The sequence below is a fragment of the Gorilla gorilla genome, chromosome 1, assembly GCF_029281585.2.
Source record: "Gorilla gorilla gorilla isolate KB3781 chromosome 1, NHGRI_mGorGor1-v2.1_pri, whole genome shotgun sequence".
Lineage (NCBI taxonomy): Eukaryota > Metazoa > Chordata > Mammalia > Primates > Hominidae > Gorilla > Gorilla gorilla.
Window position 1 is genome coordinate 55687514 of NC_073224.2, and position 23577 is coordinate 55711090.

The window sequence follows — 23577 nt, forward strand, 5'->3', positions numbered from 1 at the left end:
GGGAGGAAGGACAGAGCTTTGCTGAAGAGCATGAAGATGGTGGGACAGCCTTCTCCAAAGGTTCAGAGGCAGACAGGGAGCCACCAGGACCCTGTGGCCGGGATGATCAGTCTGAACGCTGGGACCAGAAGGACGGAGCCAGAGCAGGCTGAGAGATGAGAGGAGCAGATATGAGGGTAAGGTGGATGGGGCCAGAGAGTGACTGGCAGTGCCTGAGCCGTCCTGGTGCCTGCACCATGGAATGTGATACTGTGGGGAGTGGGGAGGAAGGGCACCGTTGTTCCCCAACTCATGTGTGCCTCGCATGGGTCTCACTTGTTTTGCCTCACTGGCTCTCCACGCAGCTCAGTGTGGGAGCTGGGACCAGTCTGGACAGGAAACGGATGGGATTCAAGGCCACAGGATTCAGGCTCCTTCCTGGGTACTCTCAGCAGGCAGGCTTCCCTGAGGGCCTTCCACTATGTCCCTGGATCCACACCTTCCCATGGGTAGCTCTGGGAGTGGGGTTAGGTCCTGCCCACATGCAGGCAGACAGAACTCCTGCCCTGCAGGCTCCCTTCCACCTACAACCAAAGGCTCCTTAGCTAAACCCGCTCAGACATCCTGCTCAATGTCTTCCTGGCCATTGCTGTGGACAACCTGGCCGAGGCGGAGAGCCTGACTTCTGCCCAGAAGGCCAAGGCTGAGGAGAAAAAACGCAGGAAGATGTCAAAGTGAGTGCTTCCTTAGCAGGAAGGGACCTGGAGTGCTCAGTCGTGGCCATGGCCTTCCAGCTCTGGACAGGGCCTCCCTGTAACCCAATGATCAGTGTCCCTGACATGGTGACACCCTCCTCAGTGGGCAAACTTCTGTAACCTGCACATGGGAGTGGCTGAGGTCCTTCCCTGGGGGCAAGAACAGAGACAAGTTGGCCTTCTGGACAGACAGGCCTCAGGATGTAGAATGCCAGAGCCTCAGAGCCTGGCCAGTTGGGCAGGGCTCCCCTGCGGAGGGATCCTGGGAATTTCCCTCCCAACCCTGTCACTGAGTCGCTATGCTTCTGGACGGAGTGGGAGTACTACATCGAACAGGCTCCCTGGTGGTGCCCATGCTGCTGGTTGGAGGATTATCCTTCAAGTACCTAGGTTCTAGGCAGAGTTCTGCTTCTTCCAATGCCCATGCCTACAGGAATGGGACACCCATTCCTGTGGAGGCAAGATGGAAAAAGAGGGACCAGCAATGGAGTTCAGACATTTCTAAAGAGTTGGAGCCATCTTGGGCAAACCATGCTTCCACTCTGTGAATCTTGTATAAACCCAGTACAAAGCCACACTCCACCCATTCATTATCAACCAACATTAAACATGGCTGACCAGTGAGCCGCCAGTAGCCATGGGCCCATGCTGTGTGTCGGGCCCTCTCACCACAGAGAAGGGACTTGCCTGAGCCCACTGCGCTTCCCATTTGGGGGCTGATGCCACTCCTCCTACAGATCCACTGGAGCCCTTGGTGTGGGATCCTCCTGAAGGTGTTGTCAGGTTCAGCAGATCCCTGAGAACTTTCTGGTTTGGCTTCCACTTTGGGTTTTCTAACTCAGGGGTCTCCCAGACAAGTCAGAGGAGGAGAAGTCCACGATGGCCAAGAAGCTGGAGCAGAAACCCAAGGGTGAGGGCATCCCCACCACTGCCAAGGTGAGCACCTCAGGTGGGGATGTTAGAGGCAGGCTGGGGGCTCTTCCAATCCATGGTTCCCTTCATACCACAGGGTACAGGTGGGGTAGGGTGGGGAGGTAGGAGAGTTATCAGCCAGGTGAGGGCATCTCCCTGCGTATGACTGGAGGGAGAGCCAGCAAATCCATCTCCAGGGACTCCTGCACTGAGAGGCACAGACCTTCCAATCTGGGAACCAGACTTCTCCAGCGTAGCAGCTTCCCACTCCAGACCAAGGAGGTATTTCCTCTCCCTGACACCCGCTGTTCCACTGAGAGGCCCAGACCGGCTTCCACCATTGCTAGCCCTGCCCTGCTCATTCCCATCTGGCTCTGCTCACCATTCCTGAAAACTGAGGAAGTGGAGTTCAAAAAGCCAGGAAACTGGGCCTAGAGGGGCTCGAGGTCCTGGCCTGGGGAAGCTCAACTCCCTTCTGGAGAACCAAGCAGTGGGTGCGTGAAGATAGAGTCAGACAGGCCAAGGCGGGCTCAGGCCTTGCCCCATGGGAGCTTGTGCAAGTTGTCTGGCCTTGCTGGGCCTGGCCTCTCATTTGTAAAATGGGGATGATCATAATATTCCCTGTTCCTTAGGCTGTAGGGATGATTAAGTGAGCTGAACGCTAACAGGCTCTCCAGTATATGCTCATTGAGGGGAAACCGCAACTTCTTTTTCATTGTTATAGTCATTGTGTTCCTTCCTACAGCTGAAAATCGATGAGTTTGAATCTAATGTCAATGAGGTGAAGGATCCCTACCCCTCAGCCGACTTCCCAGGTGAGGATGCTGGAGACTGGGCTGGAGCAGGGTGCTGGGGTGAAGTAGGGGTGTGCCGGTCCTGAATTCTCCCCATGGGCAGTCTCTTGTGTGTCCCTACCTGGACCCCTCCATGTGGAGATCAGAACACCGGAGACATCCCTTCTGTGCAAATAAGCCATCTGCCAGCTTGTCTCTCTCAACAACGCATACAACAGAAAAACCCATACATTTTACTTTCATGTAACTCAGCAAGTATTTATTGAGTGCCAGCTATGTGCCTCACTGCCAAGGACTCAGTTTTCAAGAAGCACAGGGACACGTGGGTATACAAGTCTTCCAGGCCAGTCATACAGAATGGATCATAAATGAGGACATGCCCATCTATGTCGTGATGAGGGAGATTACTCACTATCCAGTGTCCGGTAGGGCTGGGGGCCGGAAGGATACAGGGATGAATAGAACCACGGCAGGCAATGTGGGAAAGTCCAAGAGGAGGAAACAATGGTGGGGTAGGGGGGAGCATGGATAAGAAACAACCGTGGATAAACCACAAACATCTCATAAATGCAAATAGCCAGTGACTGCTGCAGAAATCCCATTTATCTGGACCAAGAAGAGGACAAGCAGAACCAGGCTGAATTAATCTTACCAGGCCACCTGGCAGAGCCCTGGGGCCCAAGAACTCTCTGAGTCCTGGGTCCTTCGGAGCACCGGGTCAGTGGGGCAATTTTAGATCTACTTGTCCCATCAGCTGATTAGCTACTTGTATGTCTACTTATGGAATCAGCTGATTAGCATCTGTTTGCCCCAGTGACTCTAAGCTCCAGGGGGACTTTTGTGTTCCACACAGCACAGTGTTTGGCTCAGAGGAGGCACTCAATAAATTGAATGAATGAATGCATTAAAGAATTTTGCAAAGTGAAGTATGGGGAGAATGGAGCTGGTACAAATAAGAATAATGAAATTTCTTCAAATATCTACCAGCAATGAATATTTGTGTTTTAGAATAACTCATTTTGAGTTGTTTCATCTAACAGTTATCACCTCTTAGATGGCAGTGACTTCTGTGCAGGTGAGATGGTGGCTGACAGGAAATCTGAGGTCAGGGACAAGCAAGGGGCTGGAAAGAAGTGAGGAGAGGAGGGGTAGAGGGGGTGTGGGCTGGACAGCAGGAAGAGAGTCTTACCAAGGGGACTGAATGTGTTTATATCCTGCTTCTTTCTAAAAATAGTTTGAAATGGCTTACAGCAAAAGATATGTGCAACGAAATTAACAAACTGGGCATAGGCGGAGGAAGTAAGAAGGCGGGGGAAGGATGCAAATACGCTAACTCGAAGAATTAATGGTCTCTGCGATTAAGCGTGAAATGTGTCTCTGGGGTCTGTGGCAGGCTGGGCAAGACAGAAAGTGTCACGTTAGGACACTCATTCCAAGGAATAAGAGTTCTAGCTTCTCAGGGGAACAGAAAAATTGGAATGTGACTTGGTGGATTTGAGAACCCCTACAGGTGGCCATGATGGAGACAGTAGAATCCAGTAGCTCTTGGCTTCCCTCAAGGCCTCTGCCAGGGGCCAGGAGGGTTAGGGAGGAGGTAGCTGTCAGGGGAGGGAACCAAGAGAAACCCCAGCTTTGAATAGTGCCCCCACCGTCTGATCACGGGATTCTCCCACCCTGGGAACTGAGGATTTCGGGTACTCAGCTTCCTCTTGAGGTCATGAGACCCAGTGAATGTGCTTGGAATGTCTGTCTCTTCATCCCGTATCCCCTGCCCGCATCCTGGGGACTGGGTGAAGCTCAAGAAATTCTGATTGCTTTTTTCCATGCTGGAAGAAGCTTCTCTGTGAAGTTACTATTTTTAAAATCCTAGCCCAGGAGAGGATCACAGAGTCCTTTTATTTCAACAACCCTCCTGCCCCTTGTCGGTTTCACAAATTGGAAAGCTGATGCTAAGGAAGGGCACAGACCTTCCCAGCACTGCACAGCAAGTTAGACACAGACCTGGGACTAGGACCCAGGTCTCCTCTTCTGAAGCAGGGTTTCCCACTCCATCCCCCAGCCTATGGATATTTGAGGCTGTGTGGATCGAGCCTTGAGACACAACATGCAGCCACAGAGTTACTTGGGCTTGCTCCTTGCCCCACTTCTGGAAGGTTGTGGGCTTCCCTTACCTACCCTTGACAGCTCAAATCTGCTCACTGTGAAGAGAAGGAGATGCCCGGGCTGGACTCTGCCAAAGCCCTAGGGTCCCAAGTCAGCCTGGTACCACCTTGCTTACTGGCTGCAGGGGCTCCTAGGAGGGCTCTGAGCACAGAAGCCACGGGCATAGCAAAGCATGAGAAGACACCCCTAATTCCTCCCTCTCTCCCCACAGGGGATGACGAGGAAGATGAGCCTGAGATCCCGCTGAGCCCCCGACCACGTCCCCTGGCTGAGCTGCAGCTGAAAGAGAAGGCCGTGCCCATTCCAGAAGCCAGCTCCTTCTTCATCTTCAGCCCCACCAATAAGTGGGTGCCCCTTGGCTGCTGTGGGGGTGATTGATGCGGCTCTCATCTGCTTCCCTGCCCTAGAAAAAACCCTGTCTGACTCTCCATGCCTACAGTTATACTATGAGAAACTCAGTGTTTTAGCTTAAGATCTTGTGCCCTGTTTAAAATGCTAGTATATCTGGGAAAAGTAATGCTTTAAACCTTATCAGTTATTTACACCTAAGAGGGACCTGTTTATTGATTCCTTTCTGAGAGAAGAGCTTTAGACAGGTCAAGGGGGAGAGAGCAAGGGAAGCTATAGTTTTTATCGGCTTCATAATTTTGCACCTTTAAACTATACACAGGCCATAGTCTCTGTGGAGTTTCACCTGTCTGCCTCATGGATAGAGACCAGCCTGTCCCATTTTCATTTGATGGGAAACCTCAGGGTGGTGCCGTAATTGCAGGAAGGGGCAGGTGGTGGGAGGGGCTTGGCTGGGAGGAGGAACTAAGGCTTTAGAAACAGAGTGAGAGGTCAGGGCCCCCTGTGTGTCCAGCCAGAGGACCCTGCAGGTGCAGGGCTGCACTTCTCCGCTGGCCAGGGAGGAGCAGGAGGTGTATTCCATGTTCCTCTGCAGGACGGAGGCTGATGAGGCCTGAGCCTCCAGCAGCTCACAGCTCCCCTGCCCTCCCTACCTCGCCCCACCAGGATCCGTGTCCTGTGTCACCGCATCGTCAATGCCACCTGGTTCACCAACTTCATCCTGCTCTTCATCCTGCTCAGCAGCGCTGCACTGGCTGCGGAAGACCCCATCCGGGCTGATTCCATGAGAAATCAGGTAACGGGCCTCACCCTCTCTGCCACTCAGCACCCATGCCCCCTCCAGCCTCAGTCTGGTGCCCAGGGTTCAGCTGTATCCTCTATGTGGCTACAAGCGTCAGAGTTTCTTAGAGTTCAGTTCCTCAGGGATAGGACTGCCCACTCCACTCTTTCTGAATGGCACAGGCTGGGGCACAGACTGGCTCTGACTGCCTGCTTTATGCTGCTGCTGCTGCTGATACTGTTGCCCCCTCCTCCTCTCACTGGCTGCTCCCTCCCCTGCCCTGTCCCCAGATCCTTAAACACTTTGACATCGGGTTCACCTCTGTCTTCACTGTGGAGATTGTCCTCAAGGTGAGTGAAGGCTGTGGGGCAGCCCTGGGGAGGGAGTTTCCCTGATGTGGCTCCAGCTTTAACACACTGAACTCAGGGGCTGGAGAGAAGCAGAAAAGAGGTGGAGACTGGCAGGAAAGACTCATTGGACCCAGCACACCGCAGGCCCACAGGTGTCTGGGTGGTGGGCTGGAAAGTAAAGCCCAGCCAGCCTGTGGCTCCCCCATCCACAGAGTACAACCCATGTCTTGAAGCCTCAGGCATTTTTCTTTTTATTTTTTCTTTTTAGACGTCGTCTCACTCTGTCACCAGGCTGGAGTGCAGTGGCACTATCTCAGCTCACTGCAACCTCCGCCTCCCAGGTTCAAGCGATTCTCCTGCCTCAGCCTCTCAAGTAGCTGGGATTACAGGCACCTGCCACCACACCCAGCTAATTTTTTGTATTTTTAACAGAGACGGGGTTTCACCATGTTGGCTGGGATGGTCTTGATATCCTGACCTTGTGATCCACCCACCTCAGCCTCCCAAAGTGCTGGGATTACAGGCAGGAGCCACCTCACCCAGCGAACTCCGGCATTTTTCTTCCATACAGTTAGCTTAAGAGCAGACCTGGTGGCCGGGCACAGTGGCTCACGCCTGTAATCCCAGCACTTTGGGAGGCCGAGGCGGGCGGATCACCTGAGGTCAAGAGTTTCAGACCAGCCTGGCCAACATGGTGAAACCCCGTCTCTACTAAAAGTACAAAAATTAGCCAGGCATGGTAGCAGGCACCTGTAATCCCAACTACTCGGGAGGCTGAGGCAGGAGAATTGCTTGAACCTGGGAGAGAGAGGTTGCAGTGAGCTGAGATCATGCCACTGCACTCCAGCCTGGGTGACAAGAGAGAGACTCCATCTCAAAAAAAAAAAAAAAAAAGAGCAGAGCCGGGGAGCTGTGTGATTTGTCGTCCCTAGACCTCTGTTAACAGCGACTGGAAAGGCCTTTTCCTCCAAGAGTCCCCAGAGAAGTGACTGCTGCCCTGAGCTGGGTTCCTGGCAGCTCTGCCCTATCACGCCTTTTCCACACCTTATCCACAGCACGTCACTGCTCACCCATTCCCAACACAGATGCACAGGGTTCCAGCCATCCTGGGGGTGGTGGGCTCTGGGGGCAGAGGGAGGACCCATCTGTAACTGAAACCCAGTAGCCCCAGCGTGCACATTCACGAACTAAGAGAGGAGAGGCTAGCCGAGCCCCAGGAACAGGCTCAGAGCAGGCTGTGGTGTGAAATCAGGACAGTACCTTATTTCGGGGCCTCAACTATTGAAGGAATTGAGTAGAGGGAGATGATGGCTTCCTCGAGGTCAAGAAGTTTGTGGAGTTTGGGGCATGAGAGCCAGAACTTGAAGTTGGACAGGTCTTCACTGGATAGAGATAGCTAGGGCAGCCTAGGACAGACAGTAGCAAGTGCATTATAAGGAGATCTGGGGACATTGCCAGAGAGGATAAAGTGTCCCCTTTGGGCTGGGATATATTGCACATACAGGAGGCCTGGGTGCTGAGTCTGGGAAGGCAAATTAAGACAAAATCATATAGGTCCCTGAATGCTGGGAAAGGTTTCAACCCTGTTCGATTTTAAGGACAAAATGCATTTGTGCAAAGGCATGGGAGATCATTAGAGAATATATCAAAGAAGCTGAGAGGGGAGCAAGAAGGCAGGTGATGGGAAGGAGGTGGAGAGGGAGGAGAGAGGGCCCAGGACACCTAGAGTCCTGGAGGGCTTGTTCAGCCTGACTTAGCAAGCCACAAGGCAGAGGGGATTGCCCAAGAAGCTTTCCAGGAAGGAGAAATTTTATGTCCCACAGGAGACAGTGGGGCCAGGGCTCCCCAACTCTGTGGCCCCATGGGAAAGGAGACCCAGGGTTCCCTATGGCATGTAAAGAAAGAGACTTCTGGCCCAGCTGCCCGTGAGAAGTCCTCATGTTTCAACAACTGTGAGCAGAGATAGGAAATGCATTTAGGCCACTGCAAGGAGTTGAGTGAAATATAGAGATTTCTGGAAGGCTATTGCCTCAGTAAGTGCTCTCCTGAGCAGAGGCAAGAAGCCCTTGTCTGTGGGAGACAGGCCTGTTCTCCAAGCTCCTCCATCCAGGCTGCTGCCTCTTTCTCCCCAGATGACGACCTACGGAGCCTTCCTGCACAAGGGTTCCTTCTGCCGCAATTACTTCAACATGCTGGACCTGCTGGTGGTGGCCGTGTCCCTCATCTCCATGGGACTTGAGTGAGCAGCGGCAAGGGCCAGCCCTGGGCACAGACCACCCTCTGCTCTGTGCCAGGGCTTTGTAGTGGGAGTCCCACCCATGTTGGTGGGCCCCTGCCACAAGAGGAGGGTCTCTCGGGGCCTCTGATGGAGGCAGGGGGTCCTGTGGGTTGTCACCAGCTGGAATGTGGGTTGCCACCAGCGAAGTGGGCAGCGCTGTGTTCTAGAGACTGGCAGGAGATGCAGAGAGGAGGAAGTGGTCCCTCCCTCCCCGACCCTGTGGGGAGCACAGCGCCTGCCTTTGGGGTGCTCACCGTCTGATGGGAGGGACGGAGCCTCTAGCCACCCACAGGGGAAGGCTGTCTTCTGCTTCATGACACACCCATGAGAGCATGGTCCAGATAGCAGGGGTGGCTGTGCCCTGGAGTAGGGCACACTCTCACAGCTGGAGGAAAGGGAAGGGGAAGGTGGGAGTGTTTTCAGGCAGAAAGGCAGCTGGTGTGGAGGGCAGGATATGGCTGGAGGCTCCACCGCAGACTGGGCTGGCTGGAGCAGGCTGCCCTCATCCTCCTCACCATTGCCGCCCCCCAGGTCCAGTGCCATCTCCGTGGTGAAGATCCTGAGGGTGCTGAGGGTGCTCCGACCACTCAGAGCCATCAACAGAGCCAAGGGGTTGAAGGTGAGAGAGGGCCCAGGCAGGAGCCCCAGAGAGGAATGGGAGGGGTTACAGGGGCCTCCTCACTCCAGAAACCTCAGCCCAGCCATGGCTGGGACCCCTGTCCCATCTCCCTGGCCAGATAGGGGTAAGGATGAGGCTGGGGTAGCTGTGCTTCCCCACCAGCCTCTCCCCACCTCCAACTCATCAGGAGGCAGCAAGTCTTGCACTCCTGGGGTTTCCTCAACTGGGCTAGCAGGGTTACTGTGGGTGCACCCCCAGCCCCCATTGGCCCCTCTGTCCCCAGCACGTGGTGCAGTGCATGTTCGTGGCCATCAGCACCATCGGGAACATCGTGCTGGTCACTACCCTCCTACAGTTCATGTTTGCCTGCATCGGCGTCCAGCTCTTCAAGGTGAGCCCCAGCCTGCGCGAGCAGCTCCCCCTCCCGCTCCCAGCCCTGGTGCCCACTCTCAAGCACAAGGAGCCCCACATTGTGAAAACAGATGTCTTTGAATGCACAGATTTCCATATGAGAATATTTTGTTTTGAAAAATAGGTCTTCACCACACCAAACACATAAGTTTGCAGAAAGCCAGTAAGACATCATTACATTTAAATAGCACCTTGAGTTCCACAAAAGCAGCCCAATGATAATCTCAGAAACAGTCAATGGGCTTCTAACACTACTGAAATGGTAGCAGAGGGTCATGTGTCTATTGAGTTGAAATTAAAATACAATTCAAGCCCCATCTCTTAAAGCTATTGTCATGCACTTAGAATTCTATCAAACAAAACAAGAAAATGGTTAGTTTGATGTCCATCTTTTAAATATGACTATGAAACTTCAATCTATAAATACAACTCTCCTAAATCAAACTTTTAAGAGACAGCTATCTTTCAATGATGGTTAATAGCTTTAAGAGATCTAATAAGCTAAAATGAAAACCTGACAGCAACTTTCTTAAGCTCTTTTAAAAATTAAATACACAAGCAACACAACACATTATTGAAACTCAAAGTGAATTTGCTTCAACTGAATGCACAGAGTTTTAAGGCTAATGTATGGCAAGTCCAGATCCAGTTTCCTCAGTGACATCCATCCCGGGCCTCTTGGTTGACTGCTGACCACTGTTGCCATTGTATCTGCTCTCTCCCTACCCCACATGGCTTTTCCTTGGGGAGGGAGGCCCCTCCTCCCAGGGCCCTACAGCCATTCTTCTCCCTTCCCACCCTTGCCCGCTTCCTCCCATCCTGCCAGGCCTGTGCCAAGCATACGCCCCATCCCAGCCCCACACTCCGCCTCCGTCAGTGCAGCTGGGCTGCGGCAGCCCATCTTCCTGGCTGGTATGTCTGGCATCATCCACATCTACCAGGAGCCTCTAAGGCTGGGAGTTCATCATCTCACATCCGGAGCCAACATTATACTTTTCTCATTTTCCTAGGAGAACACAGCTATTCAGTTCCTCTCTAGGAATTAGCCCTATAAAGATGTCCCTCCCACAGAACCCTGATTTCCAGATGTCTCTGGCTCTCAGATCATTTGCAGGACAGAGAAATTGATTCCTAAGTATACATCAACACCCTTGATACTTCCTGCATGACCCAGCTGCTCCTCCTATCACCAAAGCACGATCTTTCAAAGTCATAATTACATAACCTCAGTCAGTCTTAGACATGAAATGGCATCATCTTACAATCATTCATTCATTCAACAAACATGTATGGAGCATGTTTTCCATACTTGAGCCAGGGCCTCTGCTAGAGCTGAGGGCCTTACAAGCCAAATCCTCCCTGAGGGCAGGGAACAAGCTCTGAGAGAAGCAGCAGCGTGGAGCCCCTAGAGAACCTTCGCGGGGAATAGGTCTTGTTGGTCCCTGTCCTGGAGGGATGGGACGGATGGGAGTGTTTATTGTGTCTGGCCACTCTGCCAGCTGCATGCAGCCTTCTCCCCCTAGCCCAACTGAGGGCTGTCCACCTCCTGCTCCCCAGCCCCCTCCTCTGCCAAGCTTGGGTCCCCAGAATCCCCTGAGGGCAGTGTCTGTGTCTGCCTCATCCCTTTGCCTGGCCCCCTGCCCAGGGCCTGGTGCAGAGGAGGCCCACCAGACACGCTCCCTGAAGGAATGAATGAGCCGCTGCCCTCCCTTTGGCTTCCACGTCCCTTCCAGACAAGCAAGAGCAATTGCTTGTCAACACCCAACTCTCGCCATGCTTTTGCCTCTCATTAAAAGACCCCCAGCTCCTGCCTTCCAGGAGGTTCTAGAAGCATAACAGTTCCAGTTGGCATTTGATGTCGCATTTGACTCTGTGGAAACACCACGTGCATTCCACATTATAGCAGAGTCAAGCTTTGCTTTCCATAGTAAATTGGGCATTTGGCGTTAAGTGCCCAGACCCTGCCCAGTGGCAGCTCTATCCACTCTCTGCTTACCCCCAGTACCACCCGCCTCACCTTCACCTTCTGCTCCAGCAACCATAAAAAGCGCAAGTGATAGGAACAGCACAGACCTGTGTGGCAGGGGCAGTGGGAGGCAAGGGCCAGCTGTGTCTTCAACTAGTGCTGTGTCCTTGGTCGAGGCAGTTTCCCTATCTGGGTCTTGGAAGGAACTGCACCAGAATCCGTGGATCTCAAGCCTGATTTAGCCTCCTTAAGACCTAGCCATGCTGCTGGACGCGGTGGCTCACACCTGTAATCCCAGCAATTTGGGAAGCCAAGGCGGGCGGATCACTTGAGGTTGGGAGTTCAAAACCAGCCTGACCAACATGGTGAAACCCCTTCTCACTAAAAATACAAAAATTAGCTGGACATGATGGCACTTACCTGTAATCCCAGGTACTCAGGAGGCTGAGGCCAGAGATTTACTTGAACCAGGGAGGCGGAGATTGCAGTGAGCTGAGATCACACCACTGCACTCTTGCCTAAGCGACAGAGTGAGCAAAAAAAAAAAAAAAGACCTAGCCATCCACTACTTTCCTTCAAACATGTTGCTCAGGGACCCAATCTGAGACACAGATAAAAGGAGTAACTTCTCTGGCCCAAGTCAGTGCAGAGGAGCACAGAGCCTCCCTACCTGGGCCTTGCGCTGGGACATGGGACCCCGCTTGACTCTGAGACAAGTTGAGTCATCTGAGCCCAGCTGGGTTCCAACTCTGCGGCTCCCACCCCACTGGCAGGAGGATGGAGGTGGGAGGTGGGCAGCCCCTCCTCCTTGTTCCATAATGGGAGACCACAGAAGGCCTCCGGCAGCAGTGGGGGAGGTGAGGGGCTCAGAGGCTCAGCTCCCTGAGGGAGGGGCAGGGGCCAAGCTGCACTCATGTCCATCCCCTCAGCCCATCAGGGGGCACTCAGTAAATGCCCCTCTGAGGTACTGCCTTCTTGGTCTTGGCAGCATCTAGGCTGGGTGGGGAAGCCCTGGGGGAGCCGTGGGAATGAACGATGGTGAAGAAAGGAGGCTGCTCTGGGGCCCTGCCCCAAGGGCGAGTTCACGCCTCTGAGAGGAAGAGATGGGCTCGGGCTCCTTTTTTCAGATGCCTGCCTTCCCTCCCCCCTTCCACTGTTCACTCCCAGAGCCCACTTTTCTATCCTGTTTCCATGACAACATGCCTCCCTCCCTCCCTCCCTCCTCCTGGCTGCAGGGGAAGTTCTTCAGGTGCACCGACTTGTCCAAGATGACAGAGGAGGAGTGCAGGTACATGGGGCAGGGAGCACAGTGGGACAGTCACGGGGCAGGGAGCACTGTGAGAGGGTTACAGTCACGGGGCAGGGAGCATGGCAGGACGATCACAGGGCAGGGGACTCTGTGTTGGTGGATGACGGCCCTTCAAGCTGGAAACTGGGGAAGCTCAGCCTTTAGGCTTAGGAGGGACACTCACAGAGGCCCCTTTCCTCGGACTCGCCCAGCGGTGTCCCCTTGGGTCCCAGATCTGGAACTTCATTTCTCCTGCACACTCCCCACCCAGGGCCCAGAGGATGTGGGTGGGGCAAGGCAGCCCAGCCGTGCCCTGTGGAGTGACTAGGCCTCCCTGCCACAGGGGCTACTACTACGTGTACAAGGACGGGGACCCCACGCAGATAGAGCTGCATCACCGCGAGTGGGTACACAGCGACTTCCACTTCGACAATGTGCTCTCAGCCATGATGTCCCTCTTCACGGTCTCCACCTTCGAGGGATGGCCTCAGTGAGTGATGGCTGGGGCCTAGGTCCCTCATGGACATGGTCAGGTAGGACCGGGCAGCCAGCCTGCCCTTCTGCAGCCCCCACGGTGCTACTGATACCTGTGGCAGGCGCCCAACAAACCCACCAACTCTCTGATGGTTTGATGGTATGTTGACTGGTCACTCCAAAGTAGGCCTGACCAGGGGGCTCTGACAAAATGCACGCAGTCCCCCATAGGTGTATGCCTCTCTGCCCACAGGGCAGATTGTTAATACTGATTGATTAGGGATAGATGGGGCAACCTCTTGAAAGGCAGGGCCATTCCAGGATTGGGTCTGGTCTTTCCTGGCGCCGACCTAACTTCTGTCACATAACTTGACTGTTGAGAAGGCTCTCTTGGCTCTCCACAGCCAGTGAGGTAAAGCCCATCCTTCCCAGCCTGACTCTCTGCCTTGTCACCCCACCCAGTCTGTCCTCTCTTCTCTGCCCACCCCCAGGCTGCTGTACAAGGCCATAGACTCCAATGAGGAGGACGTGGGTCCCATCTACAACAACCGTGTGGAGATGGCCATCTTCTTCATCATCTACATCATCCTCATTGCCTTCTTCATGATGAACATCTTTGTGGGCTTCGTCATTGTCACCTTCCAGGAGCAGGGAGAGACTGAGTACAAGAACTGTGAGCTGGACAAGAACCAGGTGCCTGGGCTGCCTGCCAGAGGTGGAGGGCAGAGCTCCAGCAGGCCTCCTGCTGGCCCAAGCCCTAGGTTCAGCCAGGGAAGAGAGGCCTAAGGGTGACCCCAGAACCTGCATTTGATGCCAAGCCCTAGCCTCCATGCACCCTACCCTATCTCCAAACTGAAGCAATACAAGTTGGTAGAGTGGGTCTTCTTGTGGAACCTCATGATGCCCAGAGAAAGGAAGCCCTTCAGACCCACAGTCTAGTCTATAGCACCCGTGGGAATGGGCTGTGATAACTCAAGGGGAACCCAAAGCCCAACAGGATTCTTCCCCTAAACAGTTCACAGTCCTCAGCCACAGCCCCTGGCCACAGCTGCTCCTGACTTGCCCGTCAATCCCATGGATGTGGGTGTGGAGAGGGAGGGAGGGGCCTCTTGGTGCTGACCTGTCCTGTTGTATGTGTCACAGCGCCAATGTGTACAGTATGCCCTGAAGGCCCGCCCACTGAGGTGCTACATTCCCAAAAACCCATACCAGTACCAGGTGTGGTACATTGTCACCTCCTCCTACTTTGAATACCTGATGTTTGCCCTCATCATGCTCAACACCATCTGCCTCGGCATGCAGGTAAGGGCTCTCCAGGAGAAAAATGTCTGATCAGACTGGGACCTGGGCCTTGGGTAGGGCAGGGTGAGTAGGGCAGGATAGCCAGGATTCCCCCCAGTAGACATTTCTTGTGCACTGTGTGCTGAGGTGCTACATGGAATACAGAAGTGAACTGCGCACAGGCCTTGTCACCAGGCACTTATGGTTTATTAAGGAGGTAATTCAAGCATAAAAATAGTACGGTAATTCTGCAAACAGGAGATAGCTACCACAGAAGGAGGAGAAAGTGTGGGAAGTAGAAAGTGCTTTCTCTGTTTTTCTTCTGCTGTTGCAAATCTGGATGGTTGAGTTGGCTGGAATCTTGGCTCTGGTCCCAAGAAAAATGGGTTTAGTATTTGCAAAACAGATGTCTCTCTTGGGAGTTGAGCACCCTTTATAGACAATATCATAATTAGCAGCATCGTTATCAAGCCTTGATTAAGCATCTGATTCCTTAAGCCCTGTAGAAATAGGATGGTGCAACTAGGCTCCCTGCTCCTAGAAGCCCAAGACACACCCAATGATAAGAACACACACTGCTAGGTCATGGTGATATGGAAAGACAATCACTGATCCAGGAGGCCCAGGTCACAGAGGATCATCAGCACTGGCTTGTGTTTGGGGCTGAGTCAGGCAGCAGAATTGGGCAGTCCTGCCAAGGCAGGGCAGGGTGGAGGCAGCCATCGGATCCTCCCAAACTACCTGGAAGGTTTTGTGGAAGAGGTAGAATTTCATCCACTTTCTAATAAAAGGGTAAGAGATCCCTGGGAAAACTTACAAGGAAGTAGATTTAAGGAGGGTCATAGTGGTAGGTGACAGGGGCCTCACCATCATGCCTCATCATCACTGGGGGTGGTGTGCAGACACAGTAAGCTTGGTGAGCTCTCAGTTTCCCACTAGTAGCCAGTGATAACATGGACTATGGAATCCAGGAGTCTTCTTTCCCAGTCCTGTACCCAAATGACTAAACAGAACTTGTCACAGAGCCCTGCCTGGACGACCTGCCATCCTGGTCCTCCCAAAGCAGATATGTAAACGAGCTTTGGCCTTGCAGCCCTGCATGTAAATGAATGCACTCGGTAGGACTTGGAATTGGAGCCCCTCCCCTCCTGTGTTACCTCTTTAGTGGTGGTGGGGTAGGGGAAGGGTGTTCATAAAATTTGGTGGAATTCAGGGGATTGCTAAAGCAGCTTCTAGTTTTCTGAGCTAAAACAAAGTGAGCAGGGGGCCCAAGAAAGGGTTGGGGGCTGCCCAGGAAGAGGCAGGGGCTCTGGGAATGCAATCTACAGGGTGAGCAAACCCGGCGCCCCTGACCCACTGCTCCTGTGTCCCCTCCACAGCACTACAACCAGTCAGAGCAGATGAACCACATCTCAGACATCCTCAATGTGGCCTTCACTATCATCTTCACCCTGGAGATGATCCTCAAGCTCATGGCCTTCAAGGCCAGGGTGAGTGTGGGGGCCGCAGGGCCAGAAGAGAAGCTGGGGCTGGTGGGTGGGGCCTTCCAGTGGAACATCCACCCCCATCCCTCATCCTATCAGGGCTCCTTTGCCCAGCACTTCTGCTCCCAACTTGCTCACCCCTTTGCCCACTTCCGCCTTCAGACACAGGGCAGGCGGATCTTCATGCGGCCAGAATTGACAATGACAGAAAGACTCTGGGCGCCTCTTCCTTGGAGCCTCTGTTACATTCTCGCCTGCCCTGAAGTTTCTGAAGAACAGGCCCAGGGCTGGGGGAAAATATTGCCATGTCTCTTTTGTTCTCAAGTCCATTCCCATGGTCCCCAGCACAGCCCTGTCAGTTCCGCACTGTCAAGCCCCAGATAGGATGTTCAGTGGGGTTCAGAGGATGAAAGAGATCTCTGTCTGGACCAGGACACCAAATCCTGAGTTCCCAACAATTCTCCCCTCCCCCAAACCACTACTTTCTGCTCTGGAGGAAGGGAACTAAAGAGCAAAGGGGAGAGGAGTGTTGGAGTTGGGGGAGCCCACTGGAGCACCAGTGGGAGGTGGAGTCATGGGCACCCCACCTTGGCCTAACCCGCAGCTCCGCATTAGCTCGGGTGGGACGCTGTCCTCTGCCAGCAGCCAGAGCTCCTTCCTCCCAAAGCTCACCCCCTCGCTTTCCCATCCTTTTCCTTCCCAGGGCTACTTTGGAGACCCCTGGAATGTGTTTGACTTCCTGATTGTCATTGGCAGCATCATTGATGTCATCCTCAGCGAGATTGACGTGAGTATCAGGCAGGCAGAGCCATCACTAGGGTGGGCCCAAGAGCATGTGTTCAATCCACAGATATTTGTGGGGTGCCCACTGTGTGTACAACATGGAACCCCAGGGGTTAAAAAGATGGAATGACAAGTCACGGCTTCTGCCCTCAAGGAACTATCATCCTGCTGGGCAGAGAGGTAACTCAGATACCAGGGGGACACAATGGGTGTACCTACTATACTCTCAAAGGCAAGAGCTGTAATGGAAAGGAAAGTCGTCTCTGGGTGGGGTGGTCAGAGGAGGCTTCATGGAGGTGGTGCCATCTGCCTGAAGGAAAGGGAGGTGGTGACTGGAGCTGGAGAGGAGAGCAAGCACCTCAGGCAGGGCTACTGTAGGAGAGGCACAGCACAGGAAATGCAAAGAAGGTTCAGGGCATGCTGAGTGGTCCAGTTTATTGGAAGCATAAGAACATGCAGAGAAGAGAACAGAGAGGGCAAGGCTGGAGAGCTAAGTGGTGAGAGTGGGCTTCAGCTTTATGGAGCAGGCAGTGGGAAGTCACTAAAGGTTTTTAAACAGGGCAGTGGGAAGATTAGAGTCCTACTTCTTTTTTAAAAATATGTTTTTGAAATATAGAGATGGGGTCTCCTCGTGTTGCCCAGGCTGGTCTCCAAGTCCTGGGCTCAAGTGATCCACCTGCCTCAGCCTCCCAAAGTGCTGGGATTACAGGTGTGAGCCACCCCGCTGAGCCCTTAGAGCCCTGCTTCTAAAAAGCTAACCCGGAGATGAGCAACAGGAAGTGAGAATGACTAAAATTAAGAGACCCAGTTAGAAGACTCACTCATTTATTTCTCAAATATGTACTGAGTACCTCCCATGTGCCAGGCATGGTTCTTGCTGCCTGAGATACAGCAGTGAACAAAATTGTGGAACAAACTGGCAATAAATAAATCAATCTCTAATATGACAGGTATGACAAGTACATAGTATTATACAGAAACATAAAGGGAGTTAGAGGCTTAGAGTGGAAGAGAATGGGAGGGTGGTGTCCATATGACACTGGAGCAGAGGCCTGAAGAAAGCAAGGGCATGAGCCATGCCAGAACGGGGTCCAGAGTGTTGGCAGAACAGGACAGCAGTGCAAAGGCCCTGCAGCAGGATGGTGCTTGCTGAGTTTGAGGAAGAGCAGGAGGCTCCTCCTTGTAGCTGGAGGAGAGAGTGGTGGAGATGAGGTAAGAGAGAGAAGGCAGGGGCCAGATCATCTAGGCCCTTGAAGGCCATGGTTATGATCTTGGATTTTATTCTGAGGGAGATGAGAACCCTTTGGAGGGTTTAAGTGTGAACAGACTTTAGTTCTAAAACAATCACTGTGGCTGCTGTGTTGCGAACAAACTAAACTGTAGGGGACAAGAGGGTTGACCCAGCGAGAGCAGTCAGGGGGTTCCCGCAGTGATCCAGGTGAGAGGCGATAGGGGCCGGGGCTGGCTGTGGAGGCTGTGAGAAGGGGTCAGTGTCTGGATCTATTTTGAAGGTTGAGCTGACAGGAAGGCTCCCAGAATCTGGACCAAGGGGATGAGGGCTTGGAGGTGGAGTGAGAAACAGCAGCAGGACCTGCCTTATGAGGGGGATGAAAGGAGCAGGGAGGCAGTTCCAGCCAGAGAGGTCCACATTCAAGACCTTAGAAGCCGATCCCTCCAGAGGCTGCCTTGCCAAGGGTCTGTAGCTGAAGGTTGCTGCAACGAAGGAGGGTGGAGAAGATCCAAGAGTCGGAGGCCAAAATCAAAAAACAGTTGCCCAAGTGGCATCCTGGGAGGGACACAGTGGAAAAGAGAGAAAGATGAGCATTCTTCTTTCTGAGCCATGGTGGGATGTCACCCAAGGGCTGGCTGATCTGGCCACGAGGGATCCCAGCAGGGGACTGGTCCCAAAGCTAGGGGCTCACCCATGCATAGGGCTTTCTTCTGAACTGCCCACTGCTCAACAGAAAGCCCTTAGGCTGTGCCGGCCTGTTGGGTGAACCTTAGGGTGAGTTGGGGATAGGGATGGAAGGATCAGCACTGGAGATGCCTGAGGTGGGGTGTGGGTGAGAGGAATGGCTGAGGAAAAGTCTGGAGTCTCTGAGGAAGGAGCCCTCAGCTGAGGCTGAGCTCTGGCAGGGAGTAGGGACTTGGCTGTCACATCGTCTGTCTGATGTGCTAGGGGAGGGCCAGGGTGGGAACCCTGTTCACCCTCCATGCACAGAACAGACGGTGACAGACAACCCCATCTGCTCAGATCCCCTGGGGGCGCTGAGCTAGCGAGGGGCAGGGTGGACTCTGAGCAAAACCAGTGTGTGTGTGTGTGTGTGTGTGTGTGTGTGTCTGTCTGTCTGTGTGTGTGTTGTGTATTTCCATCCACACTCAGTTTTTGCTGGGAAATAGTATCCCAAAAGCCTCCATGGTTTGACAGCAGCACTTCTCACCAGCACAGCCAGAACAGAGAAATCTAAACAGCCAAAATGAACAGCCCAAACTAAAAATAGTTACTTCTTAAAATTTGAGGTCTGTGTAGCGGAAGCCTGGATATATCAAAACAGTGTCTTTGGTGGTGGAGGCCAGGAGGGTGTCACTGGTTTTTATTTGATTTTTAGCAGATGTCCCTTACCAGTAGTGTTTGCTTAAAGTCAAGTGAAGATTGATTTACATACCTGATGTACAAACCAGGGAAAGGACTAGGGGAGCACATTGGTTAGAACTTTCTGCAAGGACAGAAATGGTCTGCCCTGTCCAATAGAGTAGCCACTAGCCACACATGTCTACTTGTCACTGGAAAGGTGGCTAGAGGAACTGAGGAACCAAATTTCTGGTTTTATTCAATTTTCATTGTAATTCAAATAGTCACATGTGGCTAATGGCTACCATATTGGATAGCACAGGTATAGAACACTGGTTGTCATCCTTGCTTGCATATGAGAATCACCTGGGGTGCATTTAAACTTCTGAAGCCAGGCCCCATCCCCTAGAAGCTGACTTAATTGACCTAAGTGCAGACCCAGCAAAGGTATATGTGTTTTTCAAGTTCTTCAGGTGATTCTGTCATACAGCCAGGGTGGAGAACCAGTGGTCCAGGGAAAATCTGCCCCAGGGAAAATCTGTTGTTTAATGAGAAGACCAGTATGCCAGGGATCAGTCTACCTGTGGATAATTGGAAGATAAAACAATGACTTCTTTTGACCCAGGGCTGCAGAACAAGGGCTTCTCATGAAGTGTGGCCCAAGGGAGTAAACAGGAAGAAATTGCTCCCACACACCTACCCACCTGCTCTGTAAGAGCCCGAATACTGAGATAGAAGCCTTGGTCCCAGGTCCAGTCCTGGGCAGAGAAACATCTGCTGTGGGGATCTCAGACTCCCCCAGAGGAGCTGTGCCCCTGGGAGATGGGACTTCCACAGGGGCCCGGACCCTGGCCTCAGGGCACTATGGATGTGAATCCGTTTACAATGAGCAGGCATTTTCCAATGCGCCTTCATTAGGGACGTCCCCAGCATCACATAACCCAAACACATAAGAAAAACCCAAACCCTTGCCACCGGTAGCTGCATCTCCAAAATGAGAAGGGACCTGTCTGTGTCCAGCCTTCCCTCCCCTTCTTATTTCCTTGTCCCCCGCCTCTTGCCTCACAGTTCCCACAGAGCTTCAGTCCTCACTCCCACCCACTCCGCCCCTGATTGACAGCCATGTGGGGTCTTTAGCCCCTGCCTCTTTTTCTCTTTAACTCTTCTGTGTGTCTGTCCTTTCTGACACGTCTCTTCACCTCCCTCCCACATGTCCCTCCTCCTCTCTCTCTCTCCTTCCCCTCCCTTCGTCTCTTTTCTCCACAGACTTTCCTGGCCTCCAGCGGGGGACTGTATTGCCTGGGTGGAGGCTGCGGGAACGTTGTAATTTCAGGCTGCAAGAGCCTGCCTGGCACGCTCACCAGCTCCTGCCCTGCCACTTGCATGCATGGGCCTGGCTGCGTGGATTGCATGGGGTGGATCAGCACTCAGGGCTCCCTCCCCAGGGCAGGCCCTGCTGAGGACCCAGGCTAGGCTCGGGTGGGGGCAGAGGCTCTGCAGTCAAGTGTGCATGGATATAGCGGCTTCCTCAGAGCCCTGGGAGATGGAGTGCGGGTTCTCTCTGGCACCCTCTATGCAGATGGAAACACAGTCCAGAGAGAACTGTGATCGCTGGCAAAGGACCTTAGTGACAGTTCATTGGGCACAAGGCCTTTGAGGACACAGGAAGCAGAGCAGGGACAGCTCTCCCCTTCCAGAGTATTTCGTGTGTCTAAGGCTGGCACAAGATTAGAGGCTTGCCTGGCTTAGAACAGCCGCGTGCAGGGTGGGAGTGATGGGGAGTAGCCACATTGAGTTTGTGGCAATAGAGCAGCCAAGCTTTGGGAAATCTTTGCACTGGGAGGACGCCAGGGGAGGGGCCCTAGGAGGGCCACCAGGGTCCTCGACTCAGTGGCAGCTTGAGGAGATTGTGAGATGTGCAGCAGGTCCCAGAGGGCAGGCAGTGGGCCTGGGTGCAGCCACACCCCAGGGCAAATCCCTGCCACTGCTCCCAAGTGTGGGCTTCACCACGCTGCCTGGTGCCCCACGTCCTCTTCCCTGCCTCCCAGCTGAACAGCCCCAGAGCCCTGCGCCCAAGGATGGTCCCGAACTAGTGGACAGCAGGGGCCAGAGGTGGGGCTGCAGTTCCTCCATGCCACAAACATCTCCCCAAAACACACAGTGCACCTCCCTCCCCGCCCTGCCCCTTACCCCTCTGAGGTGCTGCCCCCAGACTGACCTCTGGGGCTGCTGCCCCGCAGGACCCAGATGAGAGTGCCCGCATCTCCAGCGCCTTCTTCCGCCTGTTCCGTGTCATGAGGCTGATCAAGCTGCTGAGCCGGGCAGAGGGAGTGCGAACCCTCCTGTGGACGTTCATCAAGTCCTTCCAGGTGCAACAGGGACCCTGGAAACTGCACGTACCTGGGGAGGCCACTAGGGACATCTGTCTCTGCCCAGGGTGGGCCCCAGGGGAGCCCGGGGCAAGGCAGAGCCCTGGGGAGCTAACAGAGGGCAGGGCTGCAGACACACAGTGGAGCCCTAAGATACTGACTGGCGCTCCCGCCCGCCCTGCAGGCCCTACCCTACGTGGCTCTGCTCATCGTCATGCTCTTCTTCATCTACGCTGTCATCGGCATGCAGGTGAGAGGCAGGCGGGCCCAGGCCAAAGCATGGATCTTGGCCAAGTTAGAGGGGGCATCAGTGGACCCTGAGGAGCCTGAGCAGCACATGGGCTGGACCCTCTGCCCTCCCTGCCTTGCTCATGAGAAAGAAGGAGGGACAACCTCCCTGATCGTGGGTGGCTGGAGTGTCAGATGCTTGGATGCCAGCCGGGAGAAACCTGGGCATGTGGGTGGACAGCAGGGGCCAGGCTGTATCTCTAAGGCCTGACTGGAGCCCTGGGTGGCCTCTGTCTACCCTCCCCTGAGAGCACTTCCCCCACACATTGACTTACCGGGTCTGCTTGCTGCTGGGAAAACGGGTCTACCCTCCTAATTTTCTTTGGCTTGCTAGGAAGAACTTTACCTGATCTAGAAAATAATCCCGTTTTTTTTGGCTTCAGGTCTGATGTGGCCTGCAATGAAGGGAATTTTGGGGAAGTAGGGGTGAAGGTAGGGGTCAGGCAGGAGAAGGCAGTGGGGGATAAGCTGAGGGGACACTTTAATCTAGGTTCCACAGTCAGGGCCCTTTGTGACTTGCAGATGTTTGGGAAGATCGCCTTGGTGGATGGGACCCAAATAAACCGGAACAACAACTTCCAGACCTTCCCACAAGCTGTGCTACTGCTCTTCAGGCATGCGTCTCCCGCCACCCCCACCCCCACCCCACTGACCAGTCCAGCCTTTGCTCTGTTCTAATCTGCACTGGAGCCAGGGCTGGCTTCATGGGTGTGTGACCTGTGCAGCCACACAGGGTCCTACACTCAGAAGGGTCCCCTGCTTGGTTGCATGCTCTGCCGTCACTGCCTTGAAGATATTCATCACTTTTGAACAAGTGGCCCCACAGCTTTATTTTGCACTGGGCTCCTCCACTGAGTGAAGTGCTGCATTTTCCTCCCATCTCATCCCCATGAAGCAAGAGACAGAGGTCAAATATCTTCTCCCGGACATTTGCCCTCGTCGCTCCCAGAGCATGAGCAGGAATGCAGGGAAAGGCAGAGCAAAGCTCCAGATGGGGTGGGGGGCGCTGCCACAGGTAGGGCTCAGGGGCCTATGCTTGGCCAGGGCACAGGAGCTAGAGCTTGGATTGCAACTGAGGATCCTGGGCTGCAGGCCTGCTGGGCGTGCAGGAGCCAGGTGGGAGAGGTGAGCTTCCTGGCCCACAGTGGAATGCTCTACTGAGACCAGACAAGGCCTAGAGACACCCACACCCAGGGCCCCTTCTTGGCACAGCGTGTCAAAGGCTCCATGAGGTCACAGCAGCCTGCAGCCCTTATGGCCTGTGAAAAGGAGACCGGCACCTCACCGTGTGCAGGCAGAGATTCCCACCTCGCCCCGGCTCTGCACCTCAACTCCAAGCCCGAGGCCACCCTGCACTGCCTGCTCTAGGAAGGAAGGGAGCTAGCTGAAATGAGACAGTTATTAGACACAAAAGAGTGGGAAGTTATGTAGTCTGGCTGAATGTGACTAGGGGAGACACTTCTTCCCAGCTGGAGAGGTGGAGGGAGGTTATCTACAGAGCAGGTGGTAGCAGTTACTGGAAAAATGCAAACATGTCATGCATTTGCACCTCGGATGCATTGAGATTCTTCACTCGACAGTGACACATCCACAAGGTGTGAAATCTAAGGGCTGGTTTTGTGACTCAGCCAGAGTGGGTGGCAGTTGAATTCAGCCAGTTGGGTTCAACTGTGGGGTAACCT

General features: G+C 53.8%; 1 protein-coding gene across 1 annotated transcript in view; it reads left to right on the plus strand.

The window, feature by feature from the left end:
* CACNA1S (calcium voltage-gated channel subunit alpha1 S) overlaps positions 1–23577 on the plus strand; it is a 72795-nt gene that overhangs the window by 37250 nt on the left and 11968 nt on the right. The window contains exons 14-31 of the mRNA XM_055367958.2: positions 599–713; positions 1577–1670; positions 2392–2461; positions 4815–4947; positions 5618–5747; positions 6023–6082; positions 8215–8321; positions 8892–8979; positions 9263–9370; positions 12592–12644; positions 12988–13134; positions 13610–13811; positions 14262–14420; positions 15779–15889; positions 16587–16670; positions 21479–21607; positions 21792–21857; positions 22418–22509. Of these exons, the coding sequence (XP_055223933.1) occupies positions 599–713; positions 1577–1670; positions 2392–2461; positions 4815–4947; positions 5618–5747; positions 6023–6082; positions 8215–8321; positions 8892–8979; positions 9263–9370; positions 12592–12644; positions 12988–13134; positions 13610–13811; positions 14262–14420; positions 15779–15889; positions 16587–16670; positions 21479–21607; positions 21792–21857; positions 22418–22509 (1948 nt within the window). The remainder of the gene's footprint in view (positions 1–598; positions 714–1576; positions 1671–2391; positions 2462–4814; positions 4948–5617; positions 5748–6022; positions 6083–8214; positions 8322–8891; positions 8980–9262; positions 9371–12591; positions 12645–12987; positions 13135–13609; positions 13812–14261; positions 14421–15778; positions 15890–16586; positions 16671–21478; positions 21608–21791; positions 21858–22417; positions 22510–23577) is intronic.